Source organism: Nerophis lumbriciformis, linkage group LG04 (assembly GCF_033978685.3).
Source record: "Nerophis lumbriciformis linkage group LG04, RoL_Nlum_v2.1, whole genome shotgun sequence".
Taxonomy (NCBI): domain Eukaryota; kingdom Metazoa; phylum Chordata; class Actinopteri; order Syngnathiformes; family Syngnathidae; genus Nerophis; species Nerophis lumbriciformis.
Genome location: NC_084551.2, coordinates 17,056,809 through 17,076,098, shown reverse-complemented (window position 1 = coordinate 17,076,098; position 19,290 = coordinate 17,056,809). Strand labels below are relative to the sequence as shown.

Below are 19,290 nucleotides of genomic sequence, written 5' to 3'. Positions count from 1 at the left end.
CTCGAGCAATTAACGCGAGAAGATGCGAGAGCTGAGCCTCCCCTCCCAAAAAAAGTGTGAATCAAAGATAAGGAAGACACCTTGAAGAAGCACTTTCGAGGAGGACGGACATCCCAACCAGAGATGGTGTGGTTCAGGCGGGGGGGCGGGAGCTAAAGAGAAAAGAGACGGATAAAAAAGCCTGAGAGTGAGGCGGCTAATTGCTCAGTCTGTCCCTCATTAGCATATCCAATGCGCGTCCCCTGGACTCCAGCCAATCCTCCCCACCTTCACACGGTGCCACTCATCTCCACGCATTTTTCACTTTCATAATTATCACGCTGACATGCGCGATCCCACGCAGTGCCGCGACAGCAACATCGGGTAATTTCAACCGTTTTGCCCCCTGCTTCAACACTCTTTTTTTTTTTTTTTTTTTTTTTTTTTTGGGTGGGGGGGTGGAGAACTTTCGACCGGTGCGCACTGCGCTGATGTGTCAACGCCGCGGAGCGCCAAAGCACAAGCAGCAGCAACAGCGGCAGCAACAGCGGCCGGTACCGACACCGGTACCGACACCCGTACACCCAGCATGTCCCGACGCAAGCAAGCCAAGCCGCAGCACCTCAAGTCCGACGAGGACCCGCCACTGAGCGGGATCATTTCCCAGCATGGTGAGTGTCATCCTCCAACTCTTCCTCTCTCGTCTCAAAAAAAGTCCCTTTCCATCCCTAAAAAAAAAAAAGTCTTATTTAAAACAAAAATATTTGCAGATTTTTTAAAATTTTAATAAGGCCTGTGACATATTTTTAAGTGTTGATTGTAATAACCATTGATGGAAAGCGAATTTATTTGAATGCATTTAGCATTTTAAAGCCTCGACACGACTGAATTGTGTACCATTAAAATGCACATTTCTGTTAAAAATGCACACACTTTAACTGCACAGCAGGTATTTCCTACCTAAAGGCCTTTAAAGGCCTAAAATACTATGATTAAAAAAATGTGTTTGCTATTTTAATAAACAATTCTAATGGTTTTTAAATGCTGACACATTTTACATGAGCATCCCTTAGTGCACATTAACAATGTGACATGTTGCAGTGTATTCATAGCTGTCATTAATACTTCAAGTGGTATATAAAAAAAGAAGAAGCTTGAGTTCATATTGAAATCACTTTCAAAATGTTAATTATTGTGTTGCATGAGGGTAGGAGTGTGTTGTCCCTCCGCGCCTCCACCAAGGAGAACAAAACGCCTAATTCCAGTGCAGGTCGAAGCCATGTTTTGTCATGGAAATCTTTTTTTTGTTTACCCCCCCCCACCACCACTCACATAAATTTAGCACACTTGATTTGTTGCCATTTCCATCACTATGTAGACAATATTGATGTGACAGTCATGTGTTAATCTGCACCCTAAAAGAAATGACAAAAAGTTCAGTAAATAATATAAATGCCACTGTATTTAAAAATATAAGTGTGCATAATTTAAATTGACAATATCAAATGTCAGACATCATTTGTTTATGATGTTAAAGGCAATATTACAAAGTAAACTATATAACAGACCATTCATTTTGGTATGAAGTAAAACAATCAGTATGAGTGCTGATGTACAAGTAAATTATATGTATTAATTATAAAATCATTATTTTTCTAAATCTATATGTATTCCTCACACAAATGTATTAATAATGGAGGCGCTGTCCTTTGCGGGTGGTTGTTGGCACACTGACATCCCTTTAGTTTTTAATTAGATTGAACAGAAACATCGCTGAATTTTAAAAGGCTTAAAAGAAAAGGGAGAGAAAGACTGTTTAGTTGTCTCTCCAGAAGGCCACTTGGATTATAGTAATATTATGATATTAGATGATAAATTGCCAGTCAAGATGTGTACACTTTATTGTCACAGTTGAGTGTTTTCATTGTGAAATTGTAATGCAAAGAGGGAAAAAAAACAAGTCTTTACTGGATTGTTCTCAGTTTTACCACCTTCCTCTCTTTTTTTTACGTGGTCATAAAAAATAAAAACACACCTATATTGTCTGCCATTGTTTTTCAAATTGGGAATAGCAGTGGAATGTTCCTTACTTTCTCTTAAACTAAACTGGCCTTCTTGGTGTCATGCAAGATAGAAATTGTACAGTTTGTTTTATTCTTCATTTTCCCCTCTCACACACACACACACACACACACACTTAACACACACTTCAGAAAAACATCCGAAGCTACCTAACGGGTGACACGTCAATGCATCGCAGCATGAACACACTCTCAGCGGCAGGCTTATGCAGCACCACTGATCACTGAATATAACGCTGATCGTCAGAGTCTGTATTTTTCTGACATGTTTTAGATGAGTAGAACAAACAAGTCAAGCGTCTGTATTTGTGCTCGTATTTTGCCTGTTAATTGTCAGAAAGCGCGGGGCTGTACGCTCTCACTTAGGCTATTTTTATTTTAAAAATTGTCTGTATTTTTTATTTGTGTGAGTGACTTCATTTTCACAAGTCCCATCAAGCCCATGTGTGGGGTATCATCTGCCCCTCAGGGCTTCTGGACATGTGCCCCACTCCAGGGGTGTTGGGGGTTGTTGTGTGTGTCAGGATTGGGTAAAGAAGGGGCGGAAGGGAGAGGGGGGGGTTGTTTAGGAGTGCTTTTATAAAGCTTGCTGACTTAACCTTTGTCCAGCCCAGTCGAGCAGGTCCTGCAGCATGGTGTCAAGATCCTTAAACAATTAGAACATGGATGCCGTTGACCTTGGCTGCACAGTCTGCTGGTGTCCTAGAAAGTGCGAATGGTGACAGGCTCCTCTTCTTGTCGCCACTTCCTGTGCGGACAGCGGATTTGAAGATGTGCGTGTCTAAAGGCTGGGTTAATGCTTCTGCATCGAGGCGCCAGCATTTATAAGCACACAACATGCATATAAACTTTCATCCCTGGAAACTTTTGGAAAGGATCTCGTGGATGTAGAATTAAACACCCTTAATATTCAACTTTAACACCTATTGTGTGTTTGTGCATTAGCAGCCTGCAGTTTAAAATTCCATTACATTCTTTTCAGGCTCAATTGCAAAACAAAAGAAAGAATTGCAGTTAAAAAAAAGTTTGTTGTGTTATTTGAGCTATTACTTGGATGCAATCAGTGTAATGTTGTAAGAAGACCCTGCTGATAGTGTTAACATGCATGTTGCCCCCTTCCCCGCAGTGAGGCTTTGTTTGGCTTTTGTTTTAATCCCCTCTCACCGATGGGTGTAGGCTGGTGGACCACCCACACAGAGAGCCATAATGTCTTCAAGAAGGCACTTAAATATGACTCACTTTAACAGGACTGTGTTTTATTTACCTCTGCACACTGCAAACATATGATGCTTTCTTTCTCTACTTAGCATTTACCTATTTCGATGCCAGTGGTGCAGTTGTCAATAAGAATGTTGACTATTACCATCCAAGGCCTTTTGCAAAACACTTTAAAGGATGAACGTCTCTGATATTCTCCATCGTTTTCGGAGTTTGGTTTGAGTAAGAAAAAAAAAGAGCTCTCCTTGGCTACTGTATTGCAAATGCATACACAAACAAATCGTTAATGTTTTGTCTGCTCCGCATCTGCAGGCTATGACAAAGGTCTCTCTGTTAGTTCAGATATGACTGTACCACTCTGCAGTAGCGCTGACCATGCAGGCGGATGACACACGCTAGAGTGTCTGTATGTCTGAGGCTGCTCGTACTCATGCCACAAAATACTGCCGATATAGCCAGAGACATCACTGGTCTGGGAGATGGAACATGTGTAGTGATAAAAGCTACTGACATTTTCTCACTTCAGTTTTTTTAAAACTGTTTTTTTTGTATTTTGCTGGCAAATATATTGCAGCAAAGGTAATTGTAAGGGAACAAATACTAACTAACTCCCCCCTCTATATTTATTCCGAAACCATTTTAAACAGAAAGGAGAGACACTTTTAAGAAGGCTCTTACCAACCTGTTTTTTCTATGTATCTTTTGTTAAATGAAATCAAAATACATTTTCCAATAGTTGTAGACGAGTTGTACATAAAAAAAAGTAATATCTGTTTTATTTTAACGTGCTGCAAATGTTACCCATGTAGTTTTTCTCGCTGTATATTCATCCAGGGAATGTGGGAATGGTTAAGAATGGCACCGTTTGTGATTGTCCAGGGCTTCAATGCACCATTCAGTGCCTGGTTTTCACAGAATCAGTGGCAAAAAAAAAAGCATGAATACTTCATCTGATATGTCAGATTAGTGGTTTCAGTTAGCATGCCAAAGATTGTTGAGCATGATAACAGACACACAGGTTCAGTGTGCACAATCACCCGATTGACTGTGCTCATCTTAATATTTGCATCGGAGTAAACAAAGACTCTTGAAGCAATGAAAAACTCATTGAATTCCTTTTTTTTTTTTGGCCCTTTTTGTCACGATTTACAAAAATCAATACCTCATCAACCATGCACACGCACACTGTCTTACAAACACACAACCACAAAATGCCGTCTTCACACCATGATACTGTATGTGAACCACAATAGCAATTTCAAAAACTTGTTTATAATTATATAAATAGCTTTTGCATTTCCGATTTTGTCAGTTTTATTCAAGAAGGACATAACCACAGTGAAAGTGCACATTGATGCACATTGTTACATTTACAAATCATAGAACATGTCTCAAAATATTTCAAAATAAAAATTGGGAACTGAAATAAATTGATGACAATTTTTAAATTTAATTAATGTTAAATTAAACAGGGGGAAATTAATTTAAATACAGGAAATATATCTAATTATCTTTCAGTTGTCAAAAGGTATGCATGTTTGTGTTATTGTATGTGAGTGTGTGAGGTCACAGGGACACACAAAGGCTTCCACTTGTAATTGTATGAAAGACTAAAAGAGATTGACAGTAATACCATTCTAATAACTAATCAGCTCAACACAATGCCTACTCATTTGTGTTGACCTTTCAGCCCTCAATTATGGAAATGGTTTCTTCTGTTCTCGGCTGGGCTAAGGAGATTTTCAACCTCCTGCCGTGTGTGGCTGTCTTTTCTGTTCACTTGCCACCTTTTACTTGTTGATTTTGGCTTCTAATATAATCCAGTGTCTCAATTGTATTTACACATTTTAAACATGTAAAATCAATTGATTGTTTACTAATTTGACATTTTGCACATATATATTACAATTCTGTTTTCTTTGTCTTTTAACTCTAATTAATTGCATGCACGTTTACAAAAAAATGTAAGTTGCAGACCAAAAATATGGACATTTGAGCAGGCATTTACTGTACATTACACCTTCCCTAATAATTAGTTAGTGTAAATGATTGCTTCATGGCAAGTATACACAATGCCAAAAACATAGTAAAACCATTGCTACTAATTAAAAATGCTTAGTTTGAAATGTGCTGTTTTAGAGGATTTCTACAACTGATTTCTTTGAATCCGTCTTTACATCACCTCAAACCTGTATATATTCATACTTTTTTTTTAAGCATGAGCATTTTTTTTTAGAAATGTGTTAATTCGGCCTTATGCATTGTCATATTGCCTATATTTTGTTAAATTTATAGAACCCTGAAATTATCTGAAAATTCTAAGTAGTGTGATCTAAAGAAAAGGCATGCATTAGGCTAACGTCGACTTAAATTTAATACCAAATACAGACAGATAATAAAAATGATTATAATGGGCACAAGGAGGAAGGCAATGGTTTTGATAAGGTGTGAAATAAGTCAGGCTTGTTCGACTCGGATGGTCGCATGTGGAGGAGGAAGTGGCTTCCTGCAAATGTGATTAAACATGTGTAACTAATCAGGGACTTTGCTGGCTTCACACTAGCATGCAATTTGTTGAGTCTTGTTTCAGAAAGCATGGGAGAGGGAGAGAGAAAGTGGCAAAGCAACAGCATAAGACATTTGTTCTTTTTAATACTTTTTTTTATACTTTCAATAATTTCTTGGCAGCAGATACTTGCCTTTATTTTTACTTGTGCTGTAGTTGGGAGTCCGGCAAGGTCAAGGATTTAGCTCTTAAATATTAGACTGCATTTGAGATTCAGGTGGAAATTCAGCTGCCTGATATCAGAGGGGAATCCTAATAGGGCCATCAAAGTCATGATTTGTACCCAACAGACAAGGTAGCTGTGAATTGTATGAAATATTGGAAATCAATGGGCTCTATGGAATTTCATTAAGCGGCGGTATCCACAATTGATAGGCCCTCATAATTTGATGGATTGCACAAAGAAAATTATTAGCTGGCTCTATAGACAGAGTGGGTACGTACAAACCTGGGTTTAACAATTGGTGAACTGAGCCAATTTGTAGGGAGTAAAAAATATGTACATATAAGTATTGATTTTTTATGTTTAAAGCGAGGGGGAAAAACAAAGGTTAAATCTTTGCAGCAAGGCAATGCGAAATATATATGCTTTTTTTATTGATTCATTATTCATGAATTCTTCTTTTTTTCCCTTCCCCGCTTTTTCTCTGTCCCCTCCACACAGCCCGAGGTAATGTGCTGGAGGACGCCGACAGCGGGAATGAAAGCCGCAGTGGCAGTGAAGAGACTCATGTATGTGAAAAGTGTTGTGCTGAGTTCTTCAAGTGGGCTGATTTCTGTGAACATTTGAAGAGTTGCACCAAGAACCCACTGGTGCTTATTGTAAACGACAATGAGGAAACTCCTATTACCTCCCAGGAGTACCCAGAACCCTCCCCTGTGCCCAGTTGTCCGAGTGAGCAGGCTGACAGTGAGGATGCCAGGGAGGGCCAACACTCTCCTGCCAGTGATGGGGAGGAAGTCCCAGAGATAACCAACTCAATTGGGGTCAGTGTCCTTGAAAAGGAGGATGAGGATATGGAGGTGGAACTATCCTCTGAACAAAACATGGATCTCGATGAAAGAGATGTAGCATCCCCTGAAGCAGACGGTTCTCTACCTCAGCTTGATGATGTTGCTCCCCAAAGTGCTGCCAGTTATACAATGCCAAGCACTAATGTTACCCTGGAAACTCTACATGGCACCCGGGTGGCAGTTGCCCAGTTTTCTCAGAGCATAAGGGCGGCAGCGGGCAGTGGCGTTTCCACCATGGCTATCCCCATGATCTTGGACCAGCTGATGGCTCTTCAGCAGCAGCAGATACATCAGCTACAGTTGATAGAACAAATCCGAAGTCAAGTGGCTCTGATGAACCGACAGTCTGCCTCCCAGCCTGCACTTAACCACCACAACACGGTGGCTGGAAACCCGGCTCCAATGTCCACCTGTGCCCCTTCAGTTGCAAGTCAACTTCAACTTCACAACTTTATCACTCCCCCAGTCCATCAGCTGCCTGTGAGGTTGCCAGCCTCTCTCAACGGTCAAGGTCCGTCACCTCTAACCTCTGCAATAGAAGGGCCTCTCTCTCAATCATCACAAAGTCGAAGTCAGCAGTCTAACTCTTTAATCCCCAACACATCTTCTAGTAGTTCAATGTTTCCCGCACCCACTGCCTCCGGTTTGACATCTATTCTTTCCTCCTGTTCATCTTCAGTCACCAAAATAAGCATGAGCAATTGTGTAACAGGAAGCGATAGCATCAGTAGCAGTTCTGCTAATCCCAGGAACTCCAACACTCCGCCATCACTCAGTCACAGCAGCCTCCTGAGCTCAGCTTCCAGTCTACCACTCATGTCTCACAGCTCATCAAGTAGTGTTATCTTCCCAAACCCATTGGCTAGCATAGCAGCAACAGCAAATGCACTTGACCCCCTATCTGCTCTGATGAAACATCGCAAAGGAAAGCCCCCAAATGTTTCTGTATTTGACACTAAACCAAGCTCTGAAGACCCTTTTTTCAAGCACAAGTGTCGGTTCTGTGCCAAGGTGTTTGGCAGTGATAGTGCACTACAAATCCACCTGCGTTCCCACACTGGAGAGAGGCCTTACAAATGCAACATATGTGGTAACAGATTCTCTACCAAGGGAAATCTGAAAGTCCACTTCCAAAGGCACAAGGAAAAATACCCTCATATTCAAATGAACCCCTACCCTGTACCGGAGTACCTGGACAATGTACCCACTAGCTCAGGCATACCATATGGTATGTCTTTGCCCCCGGAAAAACCTGTCACCACATGGCTTGACAGTAAGCCTGTACTCCCTACTGTTCCCACCTCAGTTGGGCTCCAACTGCCTCCCACATTACCAAGTATGATGGGGAGTTTTGGTGATTCAGCAAGCCTCACTCCTCTCAATAGGTCCCCTCAGAGGCCATCTCCCCCTTTAAGTGAGTGTGCATCTTTGTCCCCAAATATTGTCATTGACTCTGGAATTACTACTACTTCAACTTCTCCAAAACCCACTCTAGGCATTGATGTGCCTCCTGTCTTAAAACCTGAAGGTATTCTCCTGCCACCAACCTGTTCTATTAGGCCAGGGGAAATTGTCACAGCCACAACAACAGTAAATCATGTGGTTCTTTCCAATGCAGTCACCTCAACAACAATGTCAACCTCTGGCCAGGTTACTGAACCCACCAACAGTCCAAACCCTAATTCAAACTCAGTGTCACATCCTATTCTCCCCATGCTCTCCGATCAGTTTAAGGCCAAATTTCCATTTGGAGGCCTCCTAGACTCTATGCAAACTTCGGAGACATCAAAGTTGCAGCAGCTTGTTGAAAACATTGACAAGAAAATGACCGACCCTAACCAGTGTGTCATCTGCCACCGTGTTCTGAGCTGCCAGAGCGCTCTCAAGATGCACTATCGCATTCATACTGGCGAGCGACCTTTCAAATGTAAAATATGTGGGCGGGCATTCACCACCAAAGGAAATCTGAAAACACATTTTGGTGTTCATCGGTCCAAACCCCCGTTACGAGTCCAGCACTCGTGTCCTATATGTCAGAAAAAGTTCACCAATGCTGTTGTTCTGCAACAGCACATCCGTATGCACATGGGTGGACAGATTCCAAATACTCCAGCGCCCGACAACCTCCAGGAAATGGACACAGACCTTTCATTTGATGAAAAAAGCTTGGATGCAATGAGTAATTATGATGATGATCTTCTGGATGAAATGGAGCAGGCTATCGATGATGAAGTTGACCTAAAAGAGTGTGATATGGACCCATTAAAACCTTATTCACCTGGAAGTTCTCCACCAACTTCTATAATGTCTAGCATTGCTGCTATGGAGAACCAGATGAAGATGATTGATTGCACTGCCAATATAACCAGTTCATTCTGTCAAAAGCCTCCGCAAAATTGCAGCAGTTATGGAGGCCAGAATGAATGTTTTACCACCGACTCTCTGTCTGCTGTAGGGGATGTAGAATCTCAAATGTTGGGAAGCCCTGCTTTGTCAGAGTCTTCTGGTTCTTTGCAACATTTGTCTCCAGCTCACAGCCACACCGAAAGCCAACAATCCAAGTCCCCAACTACTGTGAACAACAACAGCAGGGCAATGGCAGTGGAAGATGACCAGGAAAACAATACAGCTAGCATTGCTACTGTTAAGTCTGAAAAATCAGACACCCCGTCTCCACTTCCTGCAATAGAAGGCAATGGGGCCTTGGACCTGACCGCTACTCAACCAAGCAGACACTTTATCAAGGAGGAAAACCACTTCAGTATGCTTTTTCTAAATAGAGATCGAGGTGCGTATAATCAAAAATTTAAGTTTCAGTATGGCATGCTTTTATTTTATGACCTCAAATTGGTTTCATTGAATTATTTCAACATTTTTCTTTAAAAAAATGTAGCCACAGACAACATGCATTGTAAAATGTATAATTTATTTTTCAGTATTCCTTTATCAGTTTGACATTTTTGTTTCAGGTCTACACACTCCTAACTTGGCCAGCACCGTATCAAATATGATCAAAATGGAAATGAACGGACACAGCAAGTCAATGTCTCTGGGTGACAGTTCCCACCTGCCTGTGGGCATTCAGGTTCCCGCAGCTGCAGCTCCCCAGACCAACCTAAGCCCCAGCACCAATCCAATGTTGGCTCCTCCGCCACCACGACGCACCCCAAAGCAGCACAATTGCCACTCTTGCGGCAAAAACTTTTCTTCTGCCAGTGCTTTGCAAATCCATGAACGCACACACACTGGAGAAAAACCATTCGCTTGCTCCATTTGTGGACGGGCTTTCACCACTAAAGGCAATCTAAAGGTATGTACTAACTAGATTATTGGTGCAGTTTTAGGGGGTATACCATGTTATGAATTATCTTAGTAAAGTAGACTATATTTCAGCTCCCCATCTTCCATAAAAACGTTCCTGATTTTTTGTGACGTTCATAATCATTAGCTCATACCCAATTTGCTTGCTTGTTTTAGGTCCACATGGGAACACACATGTGGAACAATGCACCAGCACGCAGGGGACGGCGACTATCTGTGGAAAATCCAATGGCCCTGCTGGGAGGGGATGCCATGAAGTTCAGCGAGATGTTCCAAAAGGACCTGGCAGCTCGGGCTATGAACGTTGACCCCGGTTTTTGGAACCAGTATGCCGCCGCCATCACCAATGGCTTGGCCATGAAGAACAATGAAATCTCTGTGATCCAAAATGGAGGTATCAACCAGCTGCCCATCAGCCTTGGTGGTGCAGGAATGACTTCACTGGGGGCCATGCCTGGTGCAATGGACCGTCTTCACACAGGCAGTAGCCCTCCTATGACCGGAATTGACAAAACTACACTTGAGGTCGGGGCAGGTCGTCCCTTCTCCAGGTATATGGAGGAAAACAAAGAAATTGGGATCAATTAAAGAAAGATACATTTCTTTCAACAAAGACTAAAAGTCTATCAACACAGAAGGAAACTGCTGATCCAATCTAAAACTCATGTTACTATATTATGTACAGATGAAATATTTTTTGGTTTTGGAAAATGTATTTAGTGTTGATTAGAAGTCTCATTCCCCTTCCACTTGATATTATGAAAGATGCATTGTCTCCTGTTTGGGAATATGTTGTCTTGCAAGATTTGCATGATACTTACAGTTTTTACCTGTATGTTTGACTGCTTTTATGAATTCACCAGAAAACCAGGATTTTGCCTTATTTAGAATAAGCAAACATCTTGGGAAGGACTAAAACAGAAAAGAAAGAAAGTTTGTTCATAGGCATTCAGTCAACCTTCACTATCAGTGTTCTTTTAGATTAAAAAAGGGCCATGGATGGACTGCTGTATAGTGTTTTTGTGCTCACCCGATATTTTGTTTCTCATGAACTAGAAAACTTGAAAAAAAAATTAAAGTTTTAACTATTTTAATCTTTACAGTTAGTCTCTCCAAACATCGTCCTATAATATTGTCCTGTGTCTTTAGTATTTATAATATTGACAAAAAAGCGGGTATACGAAAATATATTTAATGGCCCAACCATTTTATCGAGACTTTTGTTTTTATATTCCAAACTGCAGGCTTCACTGACGAATATGTCTTTTAGTAAAGACAACCAAGTCATTTCAGTTTAACAACAGAGATAACGTGTCGGTTTTTATTTGGATATTTGGTGAGATGATGTGTAAAGTACATGGGGACAACATTATATGAGAATGGAGATGTCCAAAGCTGCTATGACCACAACCCTGCTTTTAACCTTTGTAAAAAGAAAAAAAAGATAAAAGAAGTGATCTTTTTGAAGAAATATCTATGTATAGAAAATACAGACAAATCTAAAACAGGTATGCATATTTTGTATCTCATAAAGATAGACATCATGAGTTGAGAGTATTTGTCATGTTTGTGAATGCACTTTTTAAAAATGACACGTTTTGTCTGTGATACCGTTAACCTTTTGACTGAGCTCTCTATCACGTGCTGTTTTCGTTGTTTTCAGCTTGCCACTCCTACGATTTGCAGTTGGTTATTGCATTTGTGCTACTCTTTGGGGGGGCGAGGTCATCAGTCAATCAAAACCTTCGTAAATAAAATATTGAGAACAACCGTGTCTTTGAGTTGTTAGTGTCTGTTATTGTTTAATGTTCAACATCTAGTAAAAAAAAAATAAAAATTACATTTTATAATTGTATTTTTTTTTTTTTTCAATTTAGGCTTTGTTTCCTGCTGTTTATGCAGTAGTGAATTTTTCTCCACATAGTTGTTATTGTTTGTTTTTTTATTCTCAGAAAAAAATGCTTTTTTTCTTTAAAAAAACAAAACAAAAAGGGATACAACTAACACTCAAAAACACACCATAAACATACTATACTATGTTTTAATTAATATTAGTACTGATCATTGATTGGCTGCTTGGTGAAAATAATATTTGACATACGTTGAAAATTTTTAAGATGTTTTGAAAAAACAATTGCTACAAGTCACCATTGTCATGCTAAAGATTGATTATGAACACAAATTTCACTGTTCCTAATTCAGTCTTATTGTAATTTAGCCTTAGGCCTTAGACTTTATAAGACTGCTGTATGTGGATATATAAGTGCTAAACATTAAAAGCATGATGGCCGACGCCCAGCTTTCATTCATTTGCATTATGGTTGTTGACACATGGTGTGCATGTGTTAGCGCATCCAAACTCGGTCACTCTCACACACACATGCTCATGTTGTCACTTTCTCAAATACGACACAATAAAATGTAATACATTTCATATAAATGTGTAAGAATAATAATAATACTTAGCTTTATTGTCTCCGAGGAGAAATTTGTCTTCGACATCAAGACACAGCATTTTACATACATACATACATACGTACATACATATATACATACATACATATATACATACATACATACAGTTCATTCGACATTACCAGTGACGACAGTGAACAGTGTGCAGGTACATCAGTTAGTTATAAGATCACACATTACACTCCCCCCGTATTGCACACCTCCCGTATTGCCCTATCCCAATATTGCACTCCTTATTATTGCATCCGGTAAGAAAAAACACTATTTTATGGAAAACATGCGCTGCAAGATAAAAAGAAGGTCAGTGGAAAATATGCCAACTTTACCAGCAGATAGTGATGTGCAATTCCACAGATTTTCTTTCCGTTTCGATACATAGTAAAATTCAGGCTGGTAACGCCGGGGATACTGATCCGATACATACCTAATGTGTCTGCTAAAATACAAGAAGTAGCATATTTCAAATAATAACCTATGTCATAACATAAAGAATACAATACAGACTTATTCATCTATTTCAAACGGAAGCATTTTGAGGTAGCAGTGGGAATAACAATATAGACAAGCTAAACAGAAAAAACAGGAGAAAATCATACATAGTACACAAAAAATAAAAAGCATTAAAATAAATACATTAATAAAAAACTGTTGTTAGAATAACAAGTAATTCAAACATGTTAACGTGAACATACTGAACATGTAAACAACACTCAATAAAAGCATTCAACATTGACACAATGCCTCATTCACAATTTTAGTTACTTTTTTACACTGTGTTCTTGTTACACACATTATCTTAAATAACTAAAGTCTCAAAAGTATCGATGTTTTGATTTTAGAATCGATATTAGAGCATTAAGATCCAGTATGGGCGGTATCATTATTTCAGTATCGATCCGTCGTACATCTCTACCAGCAGATGATTCTCAATTGTCTTGATCTCAGATCCCATGTTATACATTTTATTAACATATTTAATCTAATAATATTCTTGCAAATAAACCTTTATTTGCTATTCTTTTAGATTACAAATTCTACTAGGTATAAATATTTTTGGCTCATGTAAATAAATGCCTTCATAGCTTCTGCCATGTTACTAATACATAATAGAAATGATGCAGAGGGTGTACATTCATTATCATACCTTTAATCTTCTGTTGGGACTGTCAATATATTGATCAATACCATCAATTAATCAATTATGTTTCATTTAAAAGGAATGTCATGGCTTCGTCTTTCATGTGCTCACAATTTATCACAGTGGAACCTGCTTAAATTGGGCGCTTTTCAGAAGGTAGAGCAGGTTGTTTAGTAACCGGATGGTTACAAGTTCGCATTCCGCTTCCTATGTGCAGATGTAGCTTAACACCACCATGCTGAATTAATAATGTGAAGTTCTTTGACTGTCTAAAACAGTGGTTCTCAACCTTGTTGGAGGAACCGAACCCCACCAGTTTCATATGCGCATTCAACGAACCCTTCTTCAGTAAAAAATATATATCTTTTTTTTTTCAAATTCAAGACAAAGTTATATGTTTTTTGTACCGGTACACAAAATGAACCATGCATGAACATCACCTTGTTCAAAGAACAAAACCAACACAGTGCATGAACTCACAACAATTTACACACCTGCAGATCAGTATGACTTCTGCTGTTGCCGTATCCATAATACGCCGATATGGAGAAGTTTTTATTTACACAATGAGTCAGGTGTGTCTCGACATCCGCGGCGGAGGGTCCGCCGAACCCCTGAGGTTGACCCCTACGGTTTGATCGAACCCAGGTTAAGAACCACTGGTCTAGAATAAATAAATCTAATCAATTATCATCAGTTTGGTCCAGCTTCTTCTAACTAAAACACAGTCAACCATTTGTTTCTGCATAGTTTGGTTTCTATGAAAACTTGGTCCAGGTATGTTGACTATACTGTCAACTTCTTCAACAACAAAATAAAGACTGCTCAGTTAAACAGCATTAAACTTACACACAGTGACTTCCTGTTCAGTGCAAATAAGCTTTAAAAAAAAGCAGTGTTAATTTATGTACAAAACCAGTGAATTTGGCATGTTGTGTAAATCGTAAATAAAAACAGAATACAATGATTTGCAAATATAATGAATTAATACACTGCAAAGACAAGATTTTTAATGTTTGAACTAAGAAACCATTTTTTATATTTTGCAAATAATCATTAACTTAGAATTTAATGGCAGAAACACATTGCAAAAAAGTTGACACAGGGGCATTTTTACCACTGTGTTACATGGCCTTTCCTTTTAACAACACTAAGTAAACTTTTGGGAACTGAGGAGACCAATTTTTTAAGCTTTTCAGGTGGAATTATTTCCCATTCTTGCTTGATGTACAGCTTAAGTTGTTCAACAGTCCGGGGGCTCCGTTGTTTTATTTTACGCTTCATAATGCGCCAAACATTTTCAATGGGAGACAGGTCTGGACTACAGGCAGGCCAGTCTATTACCTACACTCTTTTACTACGAAGCCACGCTGTTGTAACACGTGGCTTGGCATTGTCTTGTTGAAATAAGCAGGGGCGTCCATGAAAAAGACGTTGCTTGGACGGCAACATATGTTGTTCCAAAACCTGTATATACATTTCAGCATTAATGGTGCCTTCACAGATGTGTAAGTTACCCATGCCTTGGGCACTAATACACCCCCATACCATCACAAATGATGGCTTTTGAACTTTATGCCTATAACGGTCCGGATGGTTCTTTTTCTCTTTGATCCGGAAGACACGACGTCCACAGGTACTACACGAGAGGGAATTCCTCAGACCTCGTCCCCCCAAATTCAAGACCCTCATGGAAAAAAATTTATTCTACTATTTTGCCACCACACGGTGGAATGCACTACCAACAGACCTAAAAACTTGAACTTCCTTACTAAATTTTAAAACTACCATAAAATCCTGGCCCAGCTCAACCTCTACCTGATCTGAACCAAAATTGATTCCCAGCAACTCTTCAAAGCATCAAGCAGGTTTATATGTGGTTATAGTGTGTATATATTTTCTCATTCTGTTATGTGCATAGTCATGTACATAGTGTCATGTACATGGTCTATACACCCCCCCACTCCATTTTTTGTATATTTTGTTTTTCAAATCACCTGACATGTATACTGTGTATATGTACATAATGTATCCATTTTTTTTAACATAATTTCTTATATACATGTTACAGGTTATATATCTTTTATTATTGAATGTATCAAATGTGATGAATATTTAATGGACCACAATGGAAACAAGCCTTTTGGCTTTATGTACCATCCGTTTGCCTTTTTAAAGCATTGCATGGATTCAATTCTTTAAGATGTTAATGAACTTCTCAATCAATCAATCAATCAATCAATCAATATTTGTCCTCAAACAAAAAGCATAATAAAACAAAAAAAATATTCCACCCCATCTTTTTCCATTTTGAATCATTTTTAAAAAATGGTCCAGGGAGCCACTAGGGCGGCACTAAAGAGCCGCATGCGGTCTGAGAGCTGCGGGTTGCTGACCCCCAATCTAGCTCGTCATGACGAGCGATTAAAAAACCCAAAAAAAACCATATTTCCTAACATGGCTATTGTAAATTCTGAAAGCAGCTTAACTGTCCAATAATTTATGAAATGTAGTGAATGTGACGATATGTCACATCACGTCTTATGTTTCCTCAGTTTGTGTTTATTTCTTGCGTAGAGCTGTTATTTTTGGTTCCTTTTCCCACACGTCTCCCTGAGCGCTCTCTCCCCTCACCTGTCGCTGATTGTCAGCCTGGCCGCCTTCCCTCACCTGTCGCTGATTGTCAGCCTGGCCACACCTGGTAGTGGTTGTCAATCAGCTTGCTTCTATAAATGCCTGCCTCGCCCTTTGTTGCTTGATTGTTGCTGTTTCTGCCTTTTAACTGCATGCAAGACTGCTCTTCCTGTGTTGTATATAATTAAATACTTGTCTTACCTGCACGTCATCCTCCTGTCTCCTGCATCTTGGGGTCACAACTACCGCAGCCATGCGAGTCCGCAATAGCGAAATCAGTTTGCTGCTAGTCCGACATGGTAGTTTACTGGCTACAGCTGCACTAGCTACCTTATATGGCGAGCAGTTTTAAAACAAAAACAAACACTCCGTAAATTGATCATGTTAATTGTGACATTTGATCAGCTGCCTAATCACTCATAAAATGTAATAAAGTGTGGCGAAGTCTGTGTGCTGCAGTCTGAAAGGTAGTTTAGTAGCTACAGCTAGAGCTGGGCGATATGGACGAGAAAGTATATCTCGATATATTTTTGCTTAAACTCGATATTCGATATATATCTCGATACATTTTCCAGTGAAAGTATACATATGAAGATATTAATTTTTGAGCGAGATTCACTGAAATTGAAGTGAATGACAACTGTACTGTAAACAGTCAGTGGCCCTTTTATTAACTCATTTAGTCAAGATGGGTATTATGGCTTACTAGCCTCTCCTCCCATCTTCCCATCTAGCAAACTAAAATATTCAATATAAAGTTAAAGTTAAAGTTAAAGTACCAATGATTGTCACACACACACTAGGTGTGGCGAAATTATTCTCTGCATTTGACCCATCACCCTTGATCACCCCCTGGGAGGTGAGGGGAACAGTGGGCAGCAGCGGTGGCCGCGCCCGGGAATCATTTTTGGTGATTTAACCCCCAATTCCAACCCTTGATACTGAGTGCCAAGCAGGGAGGTAATGGGTCCCATTTTTATAGTCTTTGGTATGACTCGGCCGGGGTTTGAACCCACAACCTACCGATCTCAGGGCGGACACTCTAACCACTAGGCCACTGAGTAGGTTATATAGACATAACACCACCAGCAACACAACGCTAGGCTAGCCAGTAGACACAAGAAAAAAACAACAACACAGAACTTCCTCATTATGCACCAATGACGATTACAGCAGCAAGCAAGGTTGCATTCACGAACCCCCGGAATTATGAGCATCAATATTACATTTATTTTGCACGTTATCTATGATCGCTATTACTGCAATAATGATTATGACTTTATTAATTTGTTGTTGATTTGTCTATGTACTTTGTTTTATTTATTATTTATTTATGTTAATTACTAGTTTGTGCAACTTGAACGTCACAAAATTACAAAGAAAATACACGTTTTGGTGTTTTTCTTCCAAAAATGTGTCATGCTCCGTCACCCGGGTCACGGCATGATTTCTGTTTAGTAATTTCCTATGTTTTTGTCTGTTTCCTGGGTGCACCGTGTTTACTGTTGGTTTTCATGGGCACTGATTTTCCTCACCTGTCTTAGTTTAGCAATTAGTTTTCCCACCAGGTGTTTTGGTTGATCACTCCCCTTTATAGTTTTCTGTCACCCAGCACTAGTTGCTGGGTCAATGTTTGCTATACGCAACATTTACGTTCTCCTGCTTTTTTCACCTCGCTCTAGTGTTTTTTCTGCAACTAGTATTACTTGTTTTTCACCCTTGGTGACATTTAGTTTTTTAGCTCCACGCTTGTTAACGTCCTCAGTTTTTGTATTTTTGTCCTGCTGTTTAATGATCAAAAACTCAGTCCTACCTGCACGCCGCTCCTGCTTGTTTTCTGCGTTGGAGGGAACACTACCAGCGCAGCCATGCGTAACAACGTAATAATGTGCATGTTTTTCATTTTTTAAATAACGATTCAGGTGCGCTTTAAGCACGGGCAGTATTTTTCAAATACTGATTTGGTACTACAGTATCCATACTATGTAAAAATAGATAATTTTCCCACCTATAGGTACTATCGAAATTTGGATCAATCCACCATCATAAAACATCCACCACCATACACAATACTGCCGTCACTACAATGTCATATGAAAATAGAAAATTCCAAAGAAAAATATGGACATCCATCCATCCATCCATCCATCTTCTTCCGCTTATCCGAGGTCGGGTCGTGGGGGAAGCAGCCTAAGCAGGGAAGCCCAGACTTTCTTCTCCCCAGCCACTTTGTCCAGCTCTTCCCGGGGGATCCCGAGGCGTTCCCAGGCCAGCCGGGAGACATAGTCTTCCCAACGTGTCCTGGGTCTTCCCCGTGGCCTCCTACCGGTTGGACATGCCCTAAACACCTCCCGAGGGAGGCGTTCGGGTGGCATCCTGACCAGATGCCCGAACCACCTCATCTGGCTCCTCTTGATGTGGAGGGGCAGTGGCTTTACTTTGAGTTCCTCCCGAATGGCCACCCGGCAGAGGAAACTCATTTCGGCCGCTTGTACCCGTGATCTTGTCCTTTCGGTCATAACCCAAAGCTCATGACCATAGGTGAGGATGGGAACGTAGATCGACCGGTAAATTGAGAGCTTTGCCTTCCGGCTCAGCTCCTTCTTCACCACAACGGATCGATACAGCGTCCGCATTACTGAAGACGCCGCACCGATCCGCCTGTCGATCTCACGATCAACTTTTCCCTCACTCGTGAACAAGACTCCTTGGTATCTGAACTCTTCCACTTCGGGCAGGGTCTCCTCCCCAACCCGGAGATGGCACTCCACCCTTTTCTGGGCGAGAACCATGGACTCGGACTTGGAGGTGCTGATTCTCATCCCAGTCGCTTCACACTCAGCTGCGAACCGATCCAGTGAGAG

General features: G+C 40.2%; 1 protein-coding gene across 1 annotated transcript; it reads left to right on the top strand.

Moving 5' to 3' along the window:
• Positions 1-445: 445 nt before the first annotated feature.
• Positions 446-11,945, top strand: sall3a (spalt-like transcription factor 3a). The gene is made up of 4 exons (XM_061949897.1): positions 446-650; positions 6,509-9,646; positions 9,828-10,168; positions 10,336-11,945. The coding sequence occupies exons 1-4, from the start codon at positions 569-571 to the stop codon at positions 10,765-10,767; spliced, it is 3,993 nt and encodes a 1,330-aa protein (XP_061805881.1). The 5' UTR covers positions 446-568; the 3' UTR covers positions 10,768-11,945.
• Positions 11,946-19,290: the final 7,345 nt, after the last annotated feature.

Excerpts from the sequence above, each read along its gene's own strand:
- sall3a (XM_061949897.1), top strand. The coding sequence starts at position 569 with ATGTCCCGACGCAAGCAAGCCAAGCCGCAGCACCTCAAGTCCGACGAG. Across the intron at positions 651-6,508 it reads CGGGATCATTTCCCAGCATG|CCCGAGGTAATGTGCTGGAG; the intron begins GTGAGTGTCATC and ends CCCTCCACACAG. Across the intron at positions 9,647-9,827 it reads TTTTCTAAATAGAGATCGAG|GTCTACACACTCCTAACTTG; the intron begins GTGCGTATAATC and ends TTTTTGTTTCAG.